Source organism: Nuphar pumila, chromosome 13 (assembly GCF_984573655.1).
Source record: "Nuphar pumila chromosome 13, dmNupPumi1.hap1.1, whole genome shotgun sequence".
NCBI lineage: Eukaryota > Viridiplantae > Streptophyta > Magnoliopsida > Nymphaeales > Nymphaeaceae > Nuphar > Nuphar pumila.
The window spans coordinates 89,186,159-89,208,508 of record NC_143261.1 but is presented as its reverse complement, the minus strand read 5'-3'; the positions used below and the strand labels follow the sequence as shown (position 1 = coordinate 89,208,508).

At 40.8% G+C, this 22,350-nt stretch overlaps 1 protein-coding gene across 1 annotated transcript; it reads left to right on the top strand.

Annotated features, from left to right (window-relative positions):
* Nucleotides 1-8,077: 8,077 nt before the first annotated feature.
* LOC149819082 (protein TRIGALACTOSYLDIACYLGLYCEROL 4, chloroplastic-like) lies at nt 8,078-21,902 on the top strand. Its single transcript, XM_089983985.1, has 5 exons — nt 8,078-8,466; nt 13,783-14,029; nt 14,520-14,904; nt 21,073-21,419; nt 21,514-21,902. The coding sequence occupies exons 1-5, from the start codon at nt 8,180-8,182 to the stop codon at nt 21,712-21,714; spliced, it is 1,467 nt and encodes a 488-aa protein (XP_089840111.1). The 5' UTR covers nt 8,078-8,179; the 3' UTR covers nt 21,715-21,902.
* Nucleotides 21,903-22,350: the final 448 nt, after the last annotated feature.

Here is a 22,350-nt window from a genome sequence, read left to right as displayed (position 1 = left end):
CTCGGCTGATGAAATCCGATGGATTTGAGGAAATTGTCAGTCTGCACCCGATCGTGTAAGATTAGCCAAGCCAGGAAACATGATCTCGGAGTCGGACCCTTGCCCCAGAGCAGGCTCATCGGAAACCGGTCCACCCCAGACGGAAGGAGAGCGAGGTAGCCTTCTTTTGAGCGGAAAGATCCGTTCGGAGCAAAGATGCGTCCAACGAACTGAGACAGCGAGTCAACATTACCATTATGTAACATAACCGCAGACCAAGCTTGGATCCATGATCGACGAAGCTTTGACATTGTTCGCTGACGCACGCTAGTAGCCCCCACCAAGGATTTCACACCTCCATATTTAGCCAGAAGCATGCTTGCACACGGGGACCCAGGTTGGTGGGCAAGCCAGCTCTGCTTCACTACGAGAATCATACTCCTCAGCCTTGGATCCTTGATTCCCAACCCCTCCTACATAGGGGAAGTCGAAGTGTGTCCCACCCTATGAGATGGCATTTGTTGTTGGTACCTCGCCCCGACAACAGAAAGTTCGCCACTACCTGAGTTAGCTTCTTACTAACCCCCATAAGCATCAGGAACATAAACATAAAAAATTCTGGCATAGCAGAAAGAACGTGCTTGATGAGAGTCAGTCTACCCGCGATAGAAAGGTAAGAAGCTTGCCAGCTCGATATTTTGTTCTGAACCCTTTGAATAGTAGCGCTCCAGGCTGCCGTTCTTACACGACTGATTTGAAGCGGCAGACCCAGGTAAGAAAAGAAGTTTTCCGATACCGAGCACCCGAATATCCGTTGGCCCATGTCCAGCATTGACGGAGGAGCATTGACCATGGATAGACAACACTTATCGTAGTTGATGGATAACCCTGACATCGATAGGAAAAAAAGAAGGACAAGCTTGAATCTTAACATTTGTTGGATGGACGCCCTTCCGAAGATAATTATGTCATCAGCGAAGGTCAGGATCTGACTACGGCACTCATGTATACCGAGAGACTCAATTAGACCATCCTCCACTGCCCTCTTAACCAAAACCACAATGCCTTCAGAGACGATGTTAAAGAGTAACAGAGACAGAGGACATCCTTGCCGAAGACCACGACCAAGTTTGAACTGATTTCCCTTGACCCCATTGATCTGAATCTGTGACTGGGCATTGATAACCAGCTCATGCACCCAGCTAGAGAAACGTCTACCGAAGCCCAGGTTCGCCAACATGTTGAAGATGAACGACCAATGAACCGAGTCATAGGCTTTATGAAAGTCAAGCTTAAGAGTGAAGAAGACCCTTCGCTGATCTTCAGAGAGCAAAATGAGCACCGGAATACTTGAGGCATGTTGAAGGAATGTTGAAGCCTTCTGTTAGGAATGAAGGCAAAATGAGCCTCCGAAAAAATCCTAGGAGCGACTGACCGCATCCTATTAGCCAAGACCTTGGCAATAATGCGATATAAGTTCCCTAACACTAATATAGGTCAAAACCGCGAGATATCCGATGCGGCTTCCTCCTTAGAAATAAGTGACACAATTGCTAGCTGAGCATGAACCAGCAATCTGCCATTGCGATGAAACTCAGCGAAGACACTAAGAATGTCACTCTTAACACATTGCCAGAATATGCGAAAGAAATCCACTGGATACCCATCAAAAGCTGGAGCTTTCCACCCAGACGATTCCTGCACCGCCGAGACGATTTCTTCTTCGGTGAATAACCCCTGAATCGAGTTGGAGAGCGCTCGATCCAAGGACAAAAATAAAGTCGTACCCATATTGCCACCTGCAGCTTGGTTGCAGGAATACAGGTTAGAGAAATAGTTGGTGACAACATTGATTACCTGATCGCCCGAAAAGGAGACACCGTTGATATACATAGAGTGAATCACATGTCTTCGATGCCTGTGCGACACTAAAGAATGAAAGAACCTTGTATTCCCGTCACCCGCTTTAAGCCAAGTCACCCTTGACCGCTGCTTCCAACGAATCTCATCCTTTAGACGCCAAGATTGCACTAGAAGAGTCAGTTCGGCCGATCTAGCATTGAGGATTTCAATATCTGATGCATTCATATAGGTCGTATCCAAAAGAGACTGATTTATAGAAGACAGCTCACGCTCCCAATCCTCCATATTTTAGAATTTGCTTATTTTATTGAAGATAAGCCAAGATTTGATATCGCGGGATAGGCGAAAAAGCTTAACCATGCATCTAGTAGCCGCCCGGACCGCATAGCAAGGTCTACTCCAAGATTGTTGGACTAATGACTCGAAACCCGCCTCCTTAAGCCACCATTGCTCCAATCTAAAGGATTTGTTGCCGGTGAAGCCTTGTCCCCATCAGATAACAATCTGACTATGGTCCGAGACAGATGGTGGAAGTAGGTAACATGAAATGTCATTAATAGAACTCAGCAGATCTGACGAAATAAGCACCCTGTCTAGCAGACGAAAGCATGGTCTAGATCGTCGATTGGTCCACGAGAAAGCTTCGCCTACATGGGGAACGTGGTACAACCGGTTCATCTGAATAAAGTTTTGGAAAATCCTCATTGAAGCCGAGTAGGGCACCGAAATACTTGAGTCAATAGGAGACAGAAGGCAGTTGAAATCTCCCATGATAATATGATGGTCCCCAAATGAAGCAATGACCCTATTCAAATCCAACCAAAACTCCTCCCGCCGGCTTTGACGATGGGGACCATACACCATAGTGACCACAGCTGGATTTGCGTTTAAAGGAAGTGGAAGAGTAATGGATATGAAAAACGTACCTTCATCCACCTGTTGTAAGGCTAGAGAATGCTTCCCGAGGATGAGGATGCCTCCCGCATATTGAATCGCAGGCTTGAAGAAGAAATCTGCACCACGCCAGATTTCGGAGACGATGGAGCTCGGAATATCTGTCATCTTCATTTTACAAAGTGCAATCAGATCAGGCTTTTCTTAACGGATCCAACTCGCCAGGAAAAGACTTTTGGAGGGGGCAATTCAGTCCCCGAATATTCCAACACAAGATCTTCATAACTGAAAGTCCAAAAATCCCCGAGGAGTGCAGATCCTCACAGATCGCCTAGGAGAGACCCCAGACTCACCGGATGGAGAAAGCGAGGGCCGACGACATCTCCTTATTGGGAGACCACCACACTCAGGTTGAGATAACCCCCCGACCGAAGGAGATAGGGCGCTGACGTTCGTGAAACACCTCTCATCAACGACCAAGGTCGGTAAACGATCTGCGATCGCAGCCAGGGACTCACGCATAACAAAATCGATGCTGAGTAACTGGGTTTGGGTAAGCGTGAGTTCGAGACGCCGAGCTGCATCGTCCACAGACAAACCCATAATGGATGAAAGATTATCACTCATAGATGACGAACCCGCAAGCGACGGATAGACCGAGTTTGGGGAATCCCCCATGCCTTCGAAGTCACCCTCCCAGATAAAAGAGGTGTTGTTCAATGTAGGCGGAGCCCTGCAATACACAGCTAACAGAGGGGCACTAACCCAACTGATGGAGACCAGGCGAAGCGGGCAGACGATGCAATTGTTTGAGATAGACGAAACCAAGGTTGAAAGGCCATCAACTAGCCTGCAGAAAAAACGTTTTTGGATCGAGACTCCGATACTAGGCGACCTGTGGGCCCGAGCAAGAACTGAGTCCTCCGAAAAGTGAGACCTCTTTCGAAAGAAAGGCCCAATACCAGACTCCCCATAGGACATAGCAAACGAATTTGAAGATGTTGCAACTGCATAGGGGCTGAGAGAACCCTTAGTCGCCCAGGCTACCCCTGACAGTCCCCGATCCTCATCAACCTCGAAGAATGGATCCAGCAAAAAGTTCCGCAGCAACATAACCTGAGACTCAGACCGACCAGATTCCCATGACCGCAAGTATCTACCTGACTGAGGCACAGATGCCTCGTCACACTCGCCAATTCACCTGATAGCCCGCCCGCCTTCGAGCAACGAGCCCAGAAAGGATGATACTACAAATAATGATGATGACAACAGTCTCTCACCCTGAGGTTGCAAAAAGCCCCCAGCCAACACAGGGGCACATACACCGCCAAGGAGCCGAGGTAGCCTGTACCCCAACGCCCCCGAGGGAGAGCAAGATGAAGACAGCGGACGAAGAGAGTCCCCGCTCGCCCTAGAGGACCTCGCAACGTCAGTAAAGGGGCCCACACCAGCCACCGATCGTCGAACGGCGTGATAACCGAGTGGCCAACACGACCACCAAAACAAGGAGATGTGAGATCTCGTTATATGGATCGAGGAGAGCCTGCTTGCCTGCCCTCTGGCCTTACCATCTCCTCGAAAGTCAAAAAAGGCGAAAGAAAAGTCAAAAAAGGCACCCCAGAGCACGCAACCGAGCTTCGACGAAGATATACAAACTGATAAATCGCAGGCACCCTAGAGCATGCCGCCTGCACCCCCGAGACAGCCGCCTGCACCCCTGAGTTGCCAGAATCACCGGAAGAGGGGCCCAGAGAGAGAGGACTAACTTTTTGCCTTAAGTTGGTAAGAAAAAAAGTTGGAACAGGGAACATGGGCGGGCAGGTTATATGTTCATGAGGAACATGCACTGTAGCTACAGTGCATGAGTGCGTATTCCTGGGTCCCCGTTGAGCACCGCATGGCGCTCAGTGGGGTGTACGGGGGAGTCGTACATTCTTCAGGCTGATGTATGGTGGTGTGCGGCTCCCCTACACCCCACTAAGCGTCACGCGGTCAGTGGAGACCCAGAACATGCATTGTAGCTACGCACCACCCTCTTGGAACATGGGGGCATCCGTTACAGAAACTGCAGCATATATTTACTGGGTAGTGTCAGGGGGTAAATTTTTCATAACGCTCCCACACTAGCACTCACGCTCACCACACAGTGGATTTGGACCCTGGAGCCTTACATGATTTTCATGGCTTCCCGAGACCTGAAACGAAGTCTTGCCTCAACTTTCTCTGGAACAACTTCCTGTTCCATCAACGTTCTTATCCTGGAACACCCTGGTCCGCCAAGAACCTCCATCTGAACTCCCCCGTTCAGTCCCACTTAACTCTTTTTTTTTTCAACCCTCACTGAACTCGTCGTTCTTCCTGAACTTCCAGCCGTTCTGCTTAAAAGCCCCCCACACGCATGCGAGGAGCCGGAAGAACGCCACGTGCATGCACAACTACCGCGGTGCGCAGCTACGTGGGCTGGGCGCACAGCTCTCGCGACGCACGATGGTAGGAAACCATAGGAGATGAAACCCATATGTGATAATAAGGCAATTCCTAACAAGGGATAAGACTTGAAGAATGCAATGGCAATCTGGAACTATGGCCAAGTTGTGTGCAGGGAAAACTGAATCTGGATACGAGAGATCTCTTAAATGATCAGGGCAGAACCAGAAGCCAGCGCAGCTAGCTCTCTGATCTTGAGAGTAGTTTCTCCGTGTAAATATATATAAAAAAAAAGACATTTGCTCATCAGGTAACCAATTTTGATTATGTAGCTATGCTCTGAAACATGTCCGTGGATAGCCGATCCTTCTGATGCTACGATGGGTGAAACAAAAATATGCGGAAGCGTGGACGTGTAGGGCATGTTCAGACTGGAGTTTACGTTGTTGATTTGGTTCTGCTGATTAAGGATATGGCTGCTTTTTAGTTAGGTTTATTCAATTAGAATATCAGGTTAGAACAGAAGAGAGCTTAGGATTTTTCCAGCTTTCAAAAGGGCACCTTGACTAATTTTGTTAATCTAGATTACCACTTCATTGATATGATCATATTCGATAGCATTTGCTGAATAAAAAAAAAACTTTTCGGTCGATTCAATGTATAATTATGGACAAAATCTGTATAAGTGATAGTGGGGATGGAGAATTTGTACCGTTTTTGTTTACAATTCATGATTCATAGCTCTGGGTTGGGTTCAATGGAAATTTAATTTGTCAGCAGATCCAGTTTTTAACTTAGTTTGATTGCGTTTATTTTTTTCGCTGAGTGGGCTGGGAAATGAACCATTCCTTGATTGCATTTTGTTCATCAGTCCACGTGTGTGTATATATATATATATATAAAAGGTGCTCCATGATTTCTAGCGTGGCAGTAGCATTACAAAATATTTTAGATTTTTGGTAAATGAAAACCTACTAAATGAAACATGATAGTTAGGGGTGGCAATCGGGGCGGGTTGGCGGGTCAGCATACCTCAACCCGAACCCGACCCATTTATTAAACGGGTCGGCTGTGGCAAACACGAACCCGACCCGTTTAATAAACGGGTAACCCGACACGACCCGCCAACCCATTTAATAAATGGGTTGGGTCGGGTAAACGGGTTTTTAGGTTCGCGGGTCAGGTTGGCAGGTCGGGTTGACGGATCGGGTTGGCGGGTTGACCCACCCGCCTAACCCGTTTATTAAACGGGTCAGCCGGGTTGGCGGGTTGGCATACCCCCAACCCGAACCCAACCTGTTTAATAAACGGGTTGCGCGGGTCGACCCGTTTATTAAACGGGTTAGCTTAAGCCCAACCTGAACCCGCCTAAGAGGCGGGTTGGCGGGTCGTGCCAAAAATTGCCACCCCTAATGATAGTGGATTTTTAGTATTTTTTCAAAATTCTGACCTAATAGATGGTTTCAGTGCGATTGATTTTCATGCATTTTTACTAAAAATCGACTTTTGAATCACGCATTTTCATGAAAAAAATGATATTTAAAGCCTAAAAAATTTATGAAAATTGTCAGTTGTTGATGTTTTAAACCTTATAAAAACCTATCCCATATATATATATATATAACAAAGCAAAATTGGGACAATGTGAGAGAGGTCTTGGAATTTTCAATTTACAACCAAATAGGTAAAAACTTTTAATTTGGATATTTTTTTTCAGAATTTCAAGTACATCAAACACTGCACTTTTCTAGAATATAAGAAACATGAATTTTTAAAAATATGAAAAAGTAGAAAAAACAGAGTTTGAATTTGTGGATTTGCAATCAAACAGGCGTGAGTATGTTTAATGTGTACCCGAACTTCCACCTGTGGACACTCCCTTGTTATAAAATCAATGCTTCTTCTTCTTAATTCCATTGTCGTTCCAGGTTCCATACAGCTGGCATCATTGAAAGATCTAGCCTTGAGCTATGGGTTACTATGACATACCATCGTTTCTGCAGCTCTGCTTGCTGTGGAATCGAAACATAATTTACAAAAAGCCCCTTAATCTGTCAGACACATACAGAAAACCCGCACAACTTTTCAAGTATTACATATAGCCCCCTCTTTTTTGTTCATGAAATCATGCGTTGGGCCGTTGGCCTCTGCTTAGTTTAAAAAGAGGAGATAGGTACCCTTATTATTGATAAGTAGGCAGACATTATTTTAGTTCAATAAATCACTAAAAATCCCCTCATTATTCATTTGTCCGACACAAAAGACCTAAGATAAGTTGTTTTTATCAAGAAAGAACAAGGAGGGCATCATTTAACTATTGATGCACATTAGCCAAGTTTAGGCTGACTCAGCTCGGCTCGAATAAAAAAAATAGTTCAAGCTCAGCTCAAGAGCTTGAACAACTTTTATCCTTAAAAAAAAATGAACTCCACTGAAAATAGTCGGTTTCAAATTACCTACCTCCTCCCTAAAAAGCTAACACCTTACCCATAAGAGCAAAGTTATTTTATGTCTTCAATTTGCAAACATAAATTGTACATATACTATACTCTATGCATCATATAACTACACAAACTGAGCTTAATCAGGCTAATTGAGCTCAACCAAGCTTGATTGCCTGATCATGCTCGACTCATTTATGTATACCAAACTTGAGCTTGTGTTCGAACTCAACTCATTTAGGAGTTCGAGACGAGCTTAAACGAGTCGAGTCGAGCCGAGCCAAGACATAACAACTAACCCAGGCAGTTGAACGACTTGAGGACAAAAACGTCCAGTCGGATTAAAAAAAGTGAGAAACCCTAAAAACCCTAAAAAACCGATGGCACAACGGGAGGGCAGCGAACGACTTGAGGACAAAAACGTCCAGTCGGATTAAAAAAAACTTAAAAAGAGGAAAAAAAAAACCAGAGTCGGGACAAAATAGTGTGAGAAATAAGAAATTCATTTTCCCTCTTTCTGCAGATGGGATAGGAGGGATAAGGGGGTTTGAGAGAGAGAGAGAGAGAGAGAGGAAATGGCGAAGCTGAGAACGGCGATGGATAGCGCGTTCTGGGACGAGAACTTGTCGACGGCGACGACGCTGGACGGGGTGGCGAGGGCGGTTCCCGGCGATCCGTTCCCGGTGGGGCTGGCCAGGGCGGGGCCCACACTGAGAGCGCAGCAGCTCCCCGTCTTCGCGAGGGGCTTCCCGCTCCGACTCGTCCCCAACGTCTGCCCTCCCTTGTCCGCCTCTCTCAGGGACTCGCTCGGCTCCTTCGCCCTCCAGACCCCTCTCTTCATCAACCCTCCCTCCTCCAACTGGTATGACACGGCACCCTCTTTCCCTCTCTCTCTCTCTCTCGTCATTTTCTGCGGTGTCTGCGGTCCTTCGGATGTCATTCTGGTTATTCTATGAGAGATTTGGGGTAATTTCGCAATGTCTGCGGTCCTTCGGATGACTTCGACGAGATCGTGAAGGAATCGACATCGGCCGAGTTCCGTTTCCGAGTTTTTGCCTGTTAAATGTGCGGAATTCTGTGCCGACTCGGGATTTTCCTGTGATCGGACGATTTCGTAGCGAGTCGTCGGGTTGCCAAGGATAATTTCTCTCTTTTTGTCTCTGGTTGTGGAAGGAATCGGGAGATTCGGAGAGGCGGCGTGAGATTCGGGCGTATCGCTCCGGGTTTACAATGTTACTTAAAACTTGTTGATTCTGTGTCAACTTGGGACGAGTTGACTGGCTGGAAACGGTTCGTATCGAGTATTCGGGTCGCCGGGGAAGGTGCCTCGTCGTTTTCTCTCTTTGCATGTTGGTCGGGTTCGGATTTGTAAAACAATATCAAATCCAACCTTTTCGGATCTTAAATCGGTTTGCTAAGTCTTGTGAAACGGATTCGGGTCGGTTAGATATCCGATCCAGACCTTTTTCCATTGCCATTCCCAAGGTGACTTAGTATCACGGGCTTATTTTGGAAGCACCGTGCGGCTATGGCGGGCTGGAACACTTAGAGCCTAGTGCTGGTAAACGAAGCGATCAGCTCGTGACTCGGCTCGGTTTGGCTAGTCACGAACTCGTTCGTGATCCGTTCATTTAGTTGGGGAGTCGGAGCCACGAGCAGCTCGTTTAGTTTAAACGAATTGGGCCCATTTGGCTCTCTAGGCTTGGGAGGGCTTACCGAGAAATAGCCATATTTTCAAAATATCGCTATATTATCATGATATTTTTTGGAAAAACTTTCTTTTTTAAGTTTGCATTTCCTTTTTGTTTCTTTTATATTTTTAAACCTTTAAAACATGTTTCTTTATATTTTTGGAAGAAAAATAATGCAATATTTCTTAGTTTTTTTGTTGTTATTTATATTTATTTCAATTTTTAAACTCCCGATATTTAAGACTTTTGAAAATCTCTATGAGAAATACCCTGGCCGAGAAATTACCTTTAACCATGACTATGATATATATATATATATATATATATATATATATATAAAGAGAAAAATGAATGAAATATATATGCATAAAATATGAATTATTAAGTGTAATATATGTATATATTCCATGTATAAATAACATGGAATGTTTTTTACATGAGCCAGCTCGTGTTCGGCTTGTCTCGAGTTCAAGCTCAGCTCAACTAACCACAAACACCAGCAAGCCACAAGCTCAATCTTCTGGTAAACGAGTTGAGCCCGAAAATGCCCCATCCGGTTTGTTCGGCTCCTTTACCAGCCCTACTTAGAGCTACAGAACATGGATAAGTTATCTATGCCATGAAAGTAGGAGAAACCAAGTGCAGATAATCGAAGGAGAGAGATTTCCAAGATTATGAACAAAGTGAATATGTTTATGTAAGGGCTAGATGGAAATAATGCATTATGAACAATGACAAGATGGCTGATTTGACCAACTGAAAGAGACAGGTGACATTAAAATTGTAATTGGTAGTTTGACTGATCATGGGGGTGTTCACATTCATTTTGGCCAATCTAAAACAAGAAGGCATTGCGACCATGTTGGTAATTTGTGACCAATTGAAGAAGAAAAGACGTATACAGTCATGAATGGTAATTTGTTCCATTCAAAGAGAGATGGAACTGCAATGATGATTGGCAATTTGAGAAAGGAATTATGTTTGATCAATAGAGATGGAACTGCAATGCTGATTGGCAAATTGACCTACTGAAAGAGAAAAAGAATTGTGATTAGGATTGGTAATCAGGCCAACTTAAAATAAATAGTTCACGAAACATGAGGAACAAAAAGTGTGTCCGAGACATAGTTTCCTAGAAACTCCATTCTGCCTTGTGTATCCCATTTCAGACGCACCAGTACTTGGTACTGGTAAGAAACCAGTTTCAAGAATGCTAAAATCAGTTTCAGAAATGCCAAGAAACTCGTTTCTAAATGGATAAGAAACTGGTCTCTGAAAATATAAGAAATTGCTTCCTTGTTCGAGAACATGTGAGGGTACCATACCCTCTATCAGTCCCATCCATTTCCAATTGTTTGCATTGAATATTTTGTGGATCTGACAGTAAAGATGCTATCTCCATAGCCTTCTTAGTGGAGAAGAGGCATTAGATTAAGAGGTTTTTGATGTGTATGTTGTTGTACAAAGAAATCCAAAAAGCAACAGTCCACTGCACGAAAGCTTCACGACAATAAAAATGAAAAATAAAGAAAAGAAAAGAATTCTAGCATCATAACAGTTATATCCAAAGCATGTCTCTTACTAAACAAACCATGAAGAACACATCCAAAGTGTCTGATTGACTAAATAATTCCTGTAACCTTGACTATCTGTTATAGGCTGAGGTGCCCCTGATGCATACCGAAGATGAATCCCAAAAGAATTCCAAGAAGCTGTTCTTCTGGATTATTGAGAAGTTGTAGAGGATGGTGACTTTAAGTGGAAGATATTGAAATTGAACTATAGTCAATCAAATCTGTCCCTAGCAGCTTGAAGTTCTTTCCCCTGCTGGAAATCCACGTCCTCAATATCTTGCTTTATGAGCAATGGTTTTGCTTAGCATGATAGCGTGGCCACTTTTTTATATATATTCTCTGTCACTGTCTTAAATAATTTTTTTCTTGCTTGATGGTCCGAGTTCAGAACCACACCTACATATGGAAAGTTATGTTATTTATGCTGATTCATTTTGATATTTTGGAAAGGCATGTGAAGTTTTTATTTGAAATTTTATTTGGGATTCATTACTGTTCCAAAGTGTACTTCGTCTCACATGCCTAGAAATGTCTTCAATCATTAGTATTTTGAATTTCTTGTTCTTGATCTGTTAGATCAGAAATGGTGTCAGATCCAGAAGATGGGAATCTCAGGACTACATTTGATTTTTATGCAAAAGCTAACTCATGAGTCATAACCTAACAACCATGGTAAATCAGAACTTTTTAGAGTATTTTCAGTTATTTTAATATGACCTTACCTGATATTCAAAGAGAGAGATTTTCAGGTGATCCAATTTATAATGATTATCTTGAAAGTGTTGATGGAGATCTAAATTTAAGAAAAAGGTCCATTGTTTGATGAAGATTCTGAATGCGATGACCATATCATCCTAAACCCAGAATCTGATTCATATTGAGAGCATGAAGATGATGATAAAGTTAATGCTGTGATGTTGAGAACCTATGTTTTGTTACTACTGATTGATCCACAGAGGCGGATGATGAAAGAAAAGTACAGAAAACTGGATATGAGGAAACAAGTGAGCAACCCATTATGAAACTAACACATTAGAAAAGGCTTGATATTATATATCAATAGGTCAAGAGAATACATGTCAATGAACTTGGGTTCATATGGCTAATGGTACCCAAAGAACATAAAGTCATGACTAGGAATGCAGAATGGTGACTAAAAGCATGGAGAACTTTCTCTAGGAAAATTCAACACTGAGGAAACTTTTGAAAGTTCATAGGGAAGCAGGATGATCTAAAGCAAATTGGTCATTTGAAGGCCTGGTCAATTGAACTTAAGTCCATGAATCAATAGAAAATTAGAATGGATTCCCATTTACAGTTTCAAAGCAGGTTATGGAGACCTCAAATTGAAGTGCTCCGGTTGTGAAAGCTGTTTATCTTGATGATCTCTGTAACCTTGCATTTCTTTTATAATGTTGTCAGTTGTTCAGAAGAGCATTGGTACAGAAAACATAGTGCCCAAAGACCATTAGATTTACTTGTATAAATTGGCCACAAATGCCAAAGACTATGTCACAGGGACTCGGCAAACCGGGTGCCGCACCCGCGTCGACGCGACGCGACGCAGGTGCGGCACCCGGTGCGGTCAACCCAACCTTGGGTGCATTGACTGCACCCAGGGTCATTTATGTCCAATTTTTATGTAAAAAAAAAATTCTTCGCACCCAGGGTCCTAAACGAATCCGGTCTGATCCATAATGAACCGGGTTTCAAACATAAACCCCCCAAAAAAATTCTTTCGGGGGGCGCGGCCCCCATGCACCTGCTCCGGGGGGAGCCCCCGGACCCCCCTTTCTGCAAGGTCAAAAACTCTGAATCAGGCTCCACAACTCATCAACTCGACCCCTCCCCTGCACAAATTATATATATATATTTTATTTATTGCCGCACCCCTGCACCCAAGTTTTTTGAAAGTGCCGCACCCCCGCCCCCGCACACGCACCCATGTGACATAGGCCAAAGACAATATAAAACAAAATGTGTTTAGCATATACTTTGATTAGAAGGCCCGGTTTTTATAAATCCTAGCTGTGTGAGACTGAGATGGCTAGAGTTTCTTTTCTTTTCTTTTCTTTTCATTTTTATAAATCTGGTTCTTTAATATCTTATGGAATGATAGAATTTGCCAAATACCTGTTTATGTAAGACAGAAGAGCACATGACATACTGATGGAAGTAGTACTATTCTTTGTCTGCAATGTGAAGGAAAACTCTCTTTGTTGCCCATCTATGTCACAGGCATACTCTAACTTACCCTTGTGTCAAGTCCTCATGTATATTAATCTTCAGAGAAAATTATTCAAAATCGTGTACCCCATGTCCCTTTAACTGTGTCCTTGTGAGATAGTTGCCGATCATGCTTCAGTGAAACATGCTCTAGGGTCTCAAACTCATATTAAACATATCACTGTTTTTGTTTATCTTCTTTGCAATGAGAACTCATGTTCATTTCTTCAGACTTTGAGAATCCTTTTATTGTTTTTGGCAAATGATAATCTTGTTGAACACCAAATTGTAAGCTTAGCTTAGTCAACATTCCATCAAAGGCGCGATATATTATTTTGCTGCATGTGGTTTGGTGTGTGTCACTGTATGATGCCAACAAGTCATTGGGACTAGTAAAACTGACAAACTATGTTTGCTACTATTTTTTTTATCCTTTCTTGATCGGCATTTGCCAGTGATCATTTCACTTAGTTCAATATTTTGTACTAGGATCTTCTAAGGAATCTATTAGTCAAAAGGGGCATTTTGTTTCTTTAGCTAGTGATTGGCTCTTTACGGAATTTTCTTATTAGTTGCTTTATCATATATTCCTTTTCAGTACTTTCTCTGATATTTGGGTGTGTGTCACTCTTTCTCAGTTGTACGCAGATGCTAAACTTTTATTATTTTTATCTGCATGATATTCAGGTGGGTTACTTTGATGGCACAGCTTCGTCCAAAGAAATTGTTCTCCTCCATCAAAGCAGAAGTCATGGGTGGTGATGAAATGGAAATTCCAGAACTCATGAATATTGTGAAGATTTTTTGTGACAAAACATTGTATGCTGTAGGGCTTTGTTCACAGCTTCCTCTTACACCGAATTCATCCCTGGTGCTTAGTACAGAAGGTCATGGTGGGCAGGGGAAACGCTCTAAAGCCATCTACTTTCATAAGGCAAGCATTTTGAATATGTTTCATTGCTATTACCATTTCAATGTCTTGGTCTTGTATTCTTTTAGTGCATGGGGGAAAAGTTAAATCATGTTCTTAAACTTCGATGATATCAGTGTAGTTTTACCATTTGTTTAGCTCCTCTATCCGTTAATTTGTGAGCAATTCACTTATTACCTTGAAGGGCTTGGACCAGGTTGCTGTTTAGTTGATGAATAATTGTAATAAGTTTTTAATTAGTCAAGTTCGAGTGTGCTTTCCTTGGGAGCGTCTTGTAATATATTATGTTCCAGTGCTGTGTATATTCTCAATGATTTTCTAGTCAGTTGCATGTCTATCTCTATAGCACTTCATCTGATCTCTTTTGTGTAAGAGCAATTGCATATTATTTGTCTGTTTTGCTTTAGGAAATATTTTGATTGTGCATGTGTCATGATTAACAAGCATGTTGCAAGTGTCCTCTGTAATCACTTAAATTTGTTCATTCTTGCAGTTTTCTCATCATGATGTTACACTAGAAGCAGTGCAGCCTGAGCTATTCCTTGACAGAAACGGAACTTACTGGGAAGTTCCTACATCTATATCATTGGATATGGCTTCCCTTGTTTCTAAGTCTGGGTTACGTTATCGATTTGGTATACACAAGAATGGTGGATATCCTCGACCACTTAACACCACCACATGTGATGATGTACCTACATCTCTAATGCCTGGTTGGTGTGCCAAATCTGCTTTTTCCTATGAGAAGAATAAGGACATCTGGAGGGAAGAAGAAAAGCCAGAGGATTTGGTAGTTAGGACAAAAAGGGGGAAATTCTTGAGGACCTCATATGACTTGCGGTTGAATGAACCTTGCTCGGCCATCTCAGGAATTATTGGTATGTACGCCCACTATAAGAAACAAGCTATTTGCAGACTATTTGAAGCTACAAGATTGTGTGCATGTCCTGTGGTTGACAATGAAGACAAATATAGTTTTTTTTTCTTGGAGGCAAATTTTGGATGCAAGAGACGGAATAGATATTCATAAAAATTGCCTCACATTCCTTGACACATGAATTTTTTTTTCAATTTCTGAAAATAAACACTGAATAAATAAAATTATTTTCTACTGGATAATATAATCATCAAAATTATTACAAGGTTCAACATAGTGGCTGGTAAGGGAAAGGGATAATAGGTAACATCTTATGGCTGCTGCTACTGTGTACTATGCATGTGAAATGTTATCCTGATAAGTTAATGCCTGCAGCATTGTACCTTCAAGTATTTGATTGACTACTGGAAATTGATATTGGCTAACTGAAGTTTCAGGAATTATGCCCTTTCAGTTAATTAGAGCAAATCAGTCAAATGTTGCTATCTTGCTGCCAAAAATACTACAAGATTTCACGGCCCATTATAGATGGCACCAATGTCACATACGTGTGGGTACGGAGGGTACGACATGGCACTTTAAAAAAAATGCAAGTATGGGGACACGGCTATTATATTATATATATATATATATGTGTGTGTGTGTGTGTGTGTGTGTGTGTGTGTAAGAAATGGTTTTATGGGCTTCAATCCAATATCCATGTTTGCAAATATAAAAAAATAATTTTATTGATTTTTTTAATAAATGTGAGAGGTAGATTGATATTTTTGATAAAGGAACGGTTTGGCTGATATTTTCAATAAAGAAAGGGAGGAAAGGTAAAATGATAATATTTTAAAAAATAAAAAGGGGAGTTGGGGTATTAAAAAAAAGAAGAGGGAGAGAGGGGAATGATCCATTTCTCTCTCTATTTCTCTCTGGGTCTGAAACCAAAGAAGAAGGAGAAAGAGGAGCCCGAAATAAGAGAAGAAGAAAGAGGCGTAACATGTACTTCATATCGCCTCTCTCTCTCACCTTCTTCTTCCTTCTTTCTTTCTCTTTCCTCCTCTTCTTCTTTTGGGTTTTTTATGTTGGGTCTTTATTGGGAAACGAGGCTGGAGAGAGATGTGTGTGTGTGTGTGGGGGGGGGGGGGAGAGACTAGACCAGAGAGGAAGGTGGATGTTATCGTGGTGAGGGTGGGACCAAAATGGCTCCACTCTTTTGATCGAGATCAAAATGTTAGGACCCGAACTCCCACGGAGAACGGTCCTACGGTTTACGGTGAGCTGAGCGTGAGGTACAACTCAAGAGAGAGTTGTCTCTCCTGGTCGGCTACACAGGGAAGTGTGAGGTGGATGGGGGTGAACGGCAAGGGAAGGAGAAAAGGTGTTCCTTTCAGGTTGATGACGGGCGTGGAAGAGAGGAGAGGGAGAAACACATTTTCTCGAAGAACAAGAACATGAACCAAGAACAAAGGTTAGAGAAATATCTAAATAAACTTCATTAAAATTAAATTAAGTTAGATACATCTATTTATATATTTACAAGAGAAATAATGTTTCTGCTATGAATTATAAATTATATGTGATTTCAAAATAAAGAGTTTTATCAGTTGGATGTTTTTCCTCAAATTCGATTCTAAGGAGCTATTAAACGTTGGTGCTTGTGCAGGCTGACTCCTTAGAGATCAATTTGTTTAAGGCAATGTCATAGATGAGACCTCGTATTTATAAAAAAAATCTATGAAGTTTTGGGTTAAAATTTTGGGGCGTTACACTTCCTCTGCCTCTTCTTCTTCTTCCTCTTCTTCTTCTTCTTCTTCTTCTTCTTCTTCTTCTTCTTCTTCTTATCTCTTTATTTTTTGATGTTGCTCCTTAGTTCATTTATCGTTGTAATTGCTCTATTCCTATTTTTTGCTGTTTATGATTTTTTGTCTGTGTGTCGAACTTGACTTTTAGGTTTAATTAAGTTATGTACATTTGTTGATTTGCTTTTTTAATTAATTTGTTATATGTGTTTGTTTATGTAGATGTGACATTGAATTGTTACGTGTGGATGTGACATTGAATGAATATACATGTGCATATTTTATTTGAAGGTTAATTTGTTGTCTTATTTTAGATTTATTGATGAAGCATCAACACCATGGATGTTATTTTAATATCTTTAGGACTTGATATTATGTTTAAATTATATAACATGTTTAGTATGCTTGCAATATCTTATGCTTCATGCATTTTTTGTTGATTAATTTTATATTGGATACATGTTTGTTGTTAGTTTTATCACTTTATTTTAAGAATTTAGATTATTTTTAAATTTTTTGACATTATTTTTATTTATTTATTCAACTATTTTTAATATTTGGGCAGGTTTTGTAATGTTCGACATATTTTTGTTGCTTATTGTTGATTAATTTTTTGTTTCATACATGTTTGTTACTAATTTTAGCAGTTCATTTGCATATTTTTATATTTTTAATTAAAGTACCACCTAGAATTCAATTAGTCTTATTAGGGGTCCTGCCTAGCGCTTTTGACTACATAAGTTCATATCCGGTAGAATTATTTTTACACCGAAGAACAATGGATCTTTGTACATCGGTGTTGCATGTGAAATCTCATAAATACATGAATCCATATACCACTTAAACTCTACAGGTCTGACCCACATAGTTAATTGCCGACTCTACTCAGTTCCGAATGGGGTAATACCCGATCAGTTGGGTGTCAGCCAGCCAAGAGGAGTGAACATTGTACACTATCTTTGGATGCTAATTACACTACAAGGATGAGGGTCAATATTTTTTCATTTATGAAGGGGCAAGAGGGTCAAACCCATAGAGTCGTTGGGACCCTCCCTAACGGTCACAAATATGACTGTTGGGGAGCTCCCAACGGCTCTATGTGAGCCCCCCTTGGTCCCATAAAGTATATAAAAAGGGCCTTTTGCCCCCACCTCTCTTTAATGCTTTTCATAGCATTTCACTACAGTATTTTTTATATTTCAAGCTCTCTCTCTCACATTGTGTGTGTTTGGTGCCTAGCCCTTTGTGGCTTATTGTATCTCGCCCATTAGTGGCTTCTTGTTTTTATGCTTGTGCATTTGTTGTATTCACTCTGTGACATTGTTATTTGCACTAGTATTTCATTACATGGTATAGTCCCTAGGTAATTGGGCACTCTTGGGACTTTAGTTTATTTTATTTATTGTGTGCTTGTGTTTTGCACACTCATTGTTATCCTCTTTCCTTTCTCTCTTCCATAATGGCCGACAAGGATACAAAGATTGATCTCTCATTCAAATTAAATGAGACTAACTATAGGATGTGGGTAGCCGCTATGGAAAACAACCTCAAAGGTAAGAAACTTTGGGGATTTGTATGTGGGACGGTTTCAGAACCTCAACTAAAGCTCACCAAGAAGAAAGGAAACGAGGAAAAAACCTTGAATGAAGAATAAAAAGCAAAGGCCATTGATGAATTCCAATCCAAAGTTGAAGATAGAGAAAGTATTGGCATGGTTCATGAACAATATGAAACTCAAAATTTGTGCTAATCTAGCCAAATTCAAGAAGGCAAATGAAGTATAGTTCTTCATGAACGGTATTTACACTCAAAGAGATCTTGCTAGACATTTCTTTTTGCAAGAAAAAGTGAGAGCAACCAAACAAGGAGATATGAGTATTAGAGATTACTATAGCACTTTATCTCTTCTATGGGATGAACTTCTCTCCTTGAACCTCAATGAGAAGGAAGTGTTATTGCTATGAGGCAAGAACAAATGGGGGGAGAGAGAGAGAGAGGGATTCTTTTAATTTATTCATGGGCTTAGGCTCGAATTTGAACAACTACGAGGATCCCTACTTCATAGGGCTTCAACTCCTCTTAGTGAAATTCTTTCCGATCTATGCCAAGAAGAAACACGCTTGGCTCTAAAAAGGGATATTGATAAAGTACATGTGGTATCTAAACCGAGTAATAATATGAGGATATATAAGCCTCTTCATTTTTTGAAAAATAACTATAACAATAATGGTGGTGGAAGAAAAATTTTGTCATCATTGTAATGAATCAGGGCATCTTAAACCCGATTGTCCTAAGAGAAAAGTGGCTTCCATTGGAGAGAACTCAAGCAACTGAAATAGAGATCAAAAAATGGATGGAGATATCAAGGACTCCATTGCACAACTTAAGGAAGCATTTCAACAATTTGTGAGGAACAACTCTTTCATACCTACTTCTGGTGTCGCGCTTTCATCAACTTCTAGTATGTCTTCTTGGCTTCATTTCATATGACTCCAAATGCATCACTTTTAAACAAGTCAAGCATTAATTCTTTCAAATCTTGTGTTTCTCCTAGCAATGGTACATCTTTGGATATTAAGGGAATGGGGACTTTTGAAACTACTTTAAGCAATGATAAAAAAATTCTTTGTTCCAAAAATTAGAATTATTCCAAAATTGAACTTAAACCTTTTTTCGGTTTCTCAAATATCTGATCTTGGTTGGAGTGTTTCTTTTTCATCTCCAAATTACTACGTGCAGGATCTCCGGTCTGGAAGCGGATTGGGCAAGTCAATAGAAGAGGAGTCCTCTACTATATGAGATTTTTTGTCATTACCATCTAAGTCTTTTTGCAATCATGTTCAAACAAAAGATGTTGCCACTTGGCACAAAAGACTTAGTCATCCTAGTCTCTCTAAGATGTATCTCTTTCCTCTTTTTGAGAAATTTTGTAATGAAAAAGAATTTACATGCAGTGATTGCATTCTTAGAAAAATGCATTCTCTTTCTTTTCAACATAGCAACTTCATTTCGAAAAGACCTTTGAGTTAGTACATTCGGATATATGGGGACCGACACCCATCATATTTAAAGGAGAATATTCATATTATGTTGTCTTTATTGATGATTTCACCAGATATACTTGGGTTTACTTTCTCAAAAACAAATCCGATGTTTTTTTTTACTTTTAAAGAATTCCTTATCCTTATTCAAAATTAATTTCAACATAATATAGCTATCTTTAGATCCAACTCCGAAAAAAAATCATTTTTTTCTTAAAAAAAATGACATTATTTATCAAAGATCTTGTCCCAAAACTCCACAACAAAATGGTTTTGCCGAAAGAAAGCATAGACATCTTATTGAAACCACAAGAACTCTTCTCATCTCTAAAAAATGTTTCAAAAAGTTTTTGGGCCGAAGCCGCTCTTTCCGCAACATATCTTATAAATAGGATGCCATCCTCATCTTTAAAAAATGTTTCTCCCTTTAAAAATTTGTTTAAAATATCTTTGTATTTCAAAAGAGTAAGAATCCTTGGTTGTAAATGTTTTGTTCTTTTTCAAGGATAAGACAAACACTCACCAAAGGCTTTTGAATGTGCTTTTATTGGTTACGGTGAAAATTAAAAAGGATATAGGTATTATGATGTTAAAAATAATAAACTTTATGTTTCGAGAAATGTGACTTTTCTTGAAGATCAAAATGGATTTGAACATCAAAAACCCAAGAAGATGTTGATTATTCTTTTTTATTTGACTTATTCCCTAAAGATGACTAAAAAATCTAGTGATACAATTTGGGATAGTAAGATTGTTTGTGATAATGAGAATGTTTGTGATAACCATTCTCATCAAAGAGATGATTCTCCTAGTGAGAATTTTAATGATATTCATGTATATACTCGGCGTGAGGAAAATGTGCATCAAATTGCTTTTGACGTATATTCACAAAATCTCCCTCTAAATGATCAAGTTGATGAATCCTTACCTGTCTAAAATTGATAAATTGCAGTGCCACTTTTACGTGCATCTACCAGTGTCAGACTATACTAAGGCACAAATATTATTGTAGCATGACATAATTATTTGTGGTCTTGGCAAGGAGATGCATGGAAGCAACTCATACTCTGGAAGGGAGCTTATCAATCGAATAGTTGATTTGCTTTTAATTTCAGACTTATCAATCCAATTTAAATTAAGTATCTTTTTATATTTTCTTATAGTTGCACATCTCAAGATTTATGACCCACATTCAGGAGCTCATTCTGGGGATGGACTGCACTCAGATTGATTTGGTTTTCTTTTGCTTTTGTATTTACTATTCCATTGCACAGGTGACTAACAATCTCCTTCAAAGCTGGTCCTTTTTTTTGGTCATTATCTTCTTTCCTATATTTGCAGGTGGTACTTGTGAAGCCTGGTTTGGTGGCAGCATGAACTCAGGTAGTCAGTCAACTATGCTATCAGGTGGAGAAAACAACAGATCTGATGCTTGCTCAGATCCAGTGAGGAGATCCCCTTTTAGTGCCGACTTATTTGGTTCACTCCGCTATACTTTCCAGCATGGCAAGTTCAGAGAGAACTTTTCTGACTTTACCCGGATTGATGCTCGCTTGGACATTTGCTCTGGTACTGCATTTGCAAAGGGGGCTATACATCTGCTCTCTGATATGATAAGGAAACCAGCTGAGCAGAGGAAAGTGAACCCACTAGCATCACCAAAGCTTAACATCATTTTTCAACAGCAGGTACCAGATTTGCACACTTAAGTTACTCAGAGAATTGCTCTGCAGATGTTTTTCTGCATTCTTACTGTTGCATGTGTTTTCTGTTAAATTACAGGTTGCTGGTCCAATTGTTTTTCGAGTTGATTCACGGATTTCTGCCAACTCTCCTGCAACTGGAAAGCACTTTCCTCATGTGGAAGATGTGATGTATAGCTTATGTTACTCGTTGAAATTACTGGAATCGGGGAAAATTGTGTTTTGGTATTCACCTAAGAGGAAAGAAGGCATGGTGGAGCTGCGCCTTTTTGAGTTCTGATTGCATATCTTTGTAAGTTCAATTGGCACCAGGTGAGCCTTTCATTTATCTGGTTATTTTTTTGGCGGCAGTTGAGAAAATTAGTTCTGCCCTTTGTGAGTGTACAGGTCCTTGCATGGCATCCTGGCATTCTTTTAGCAGTTTAACAGAATGCATGTTTGTGCAGCCAAATTAGTTAACTTCACAAATCTCTCTCTCTCTCTCTCTCTCTCTCTCTCTCTCTCTCTCTCTCTGCATCACTAACTATGAGAGTTGATACCATCAGCCAGCGAATAGGGTGCTGGGAGGCCAGTCTGAACTGCCAAATCGAAGCTACCAATTCTACCCATGAATGTAGTCACAGATCCAGCATGTTGGGCCTAACTGCTGTCACTAAATGAAACTTGCGACAATTGCCCAGTGGTTTAGGGCTTTAAGCATGCTGGTCCTGTAAAACCAAGTTTCCGTCCATCTGGCTTTTCCAAGCTAGGCCAGGCTAGGCCAAGCCTTAATTTACCAACCTATGGCTGGACACATCCAAATCCAACAATTCATGTCAACCTAGCCTGCTGAGTTTTCGTTTGCTCAGGGCTTTTTACCTCCTGGTCTTTTGTACAAATGCCATTTTGGTCCTGTTCCTTTGAATTTTTAAGGTAT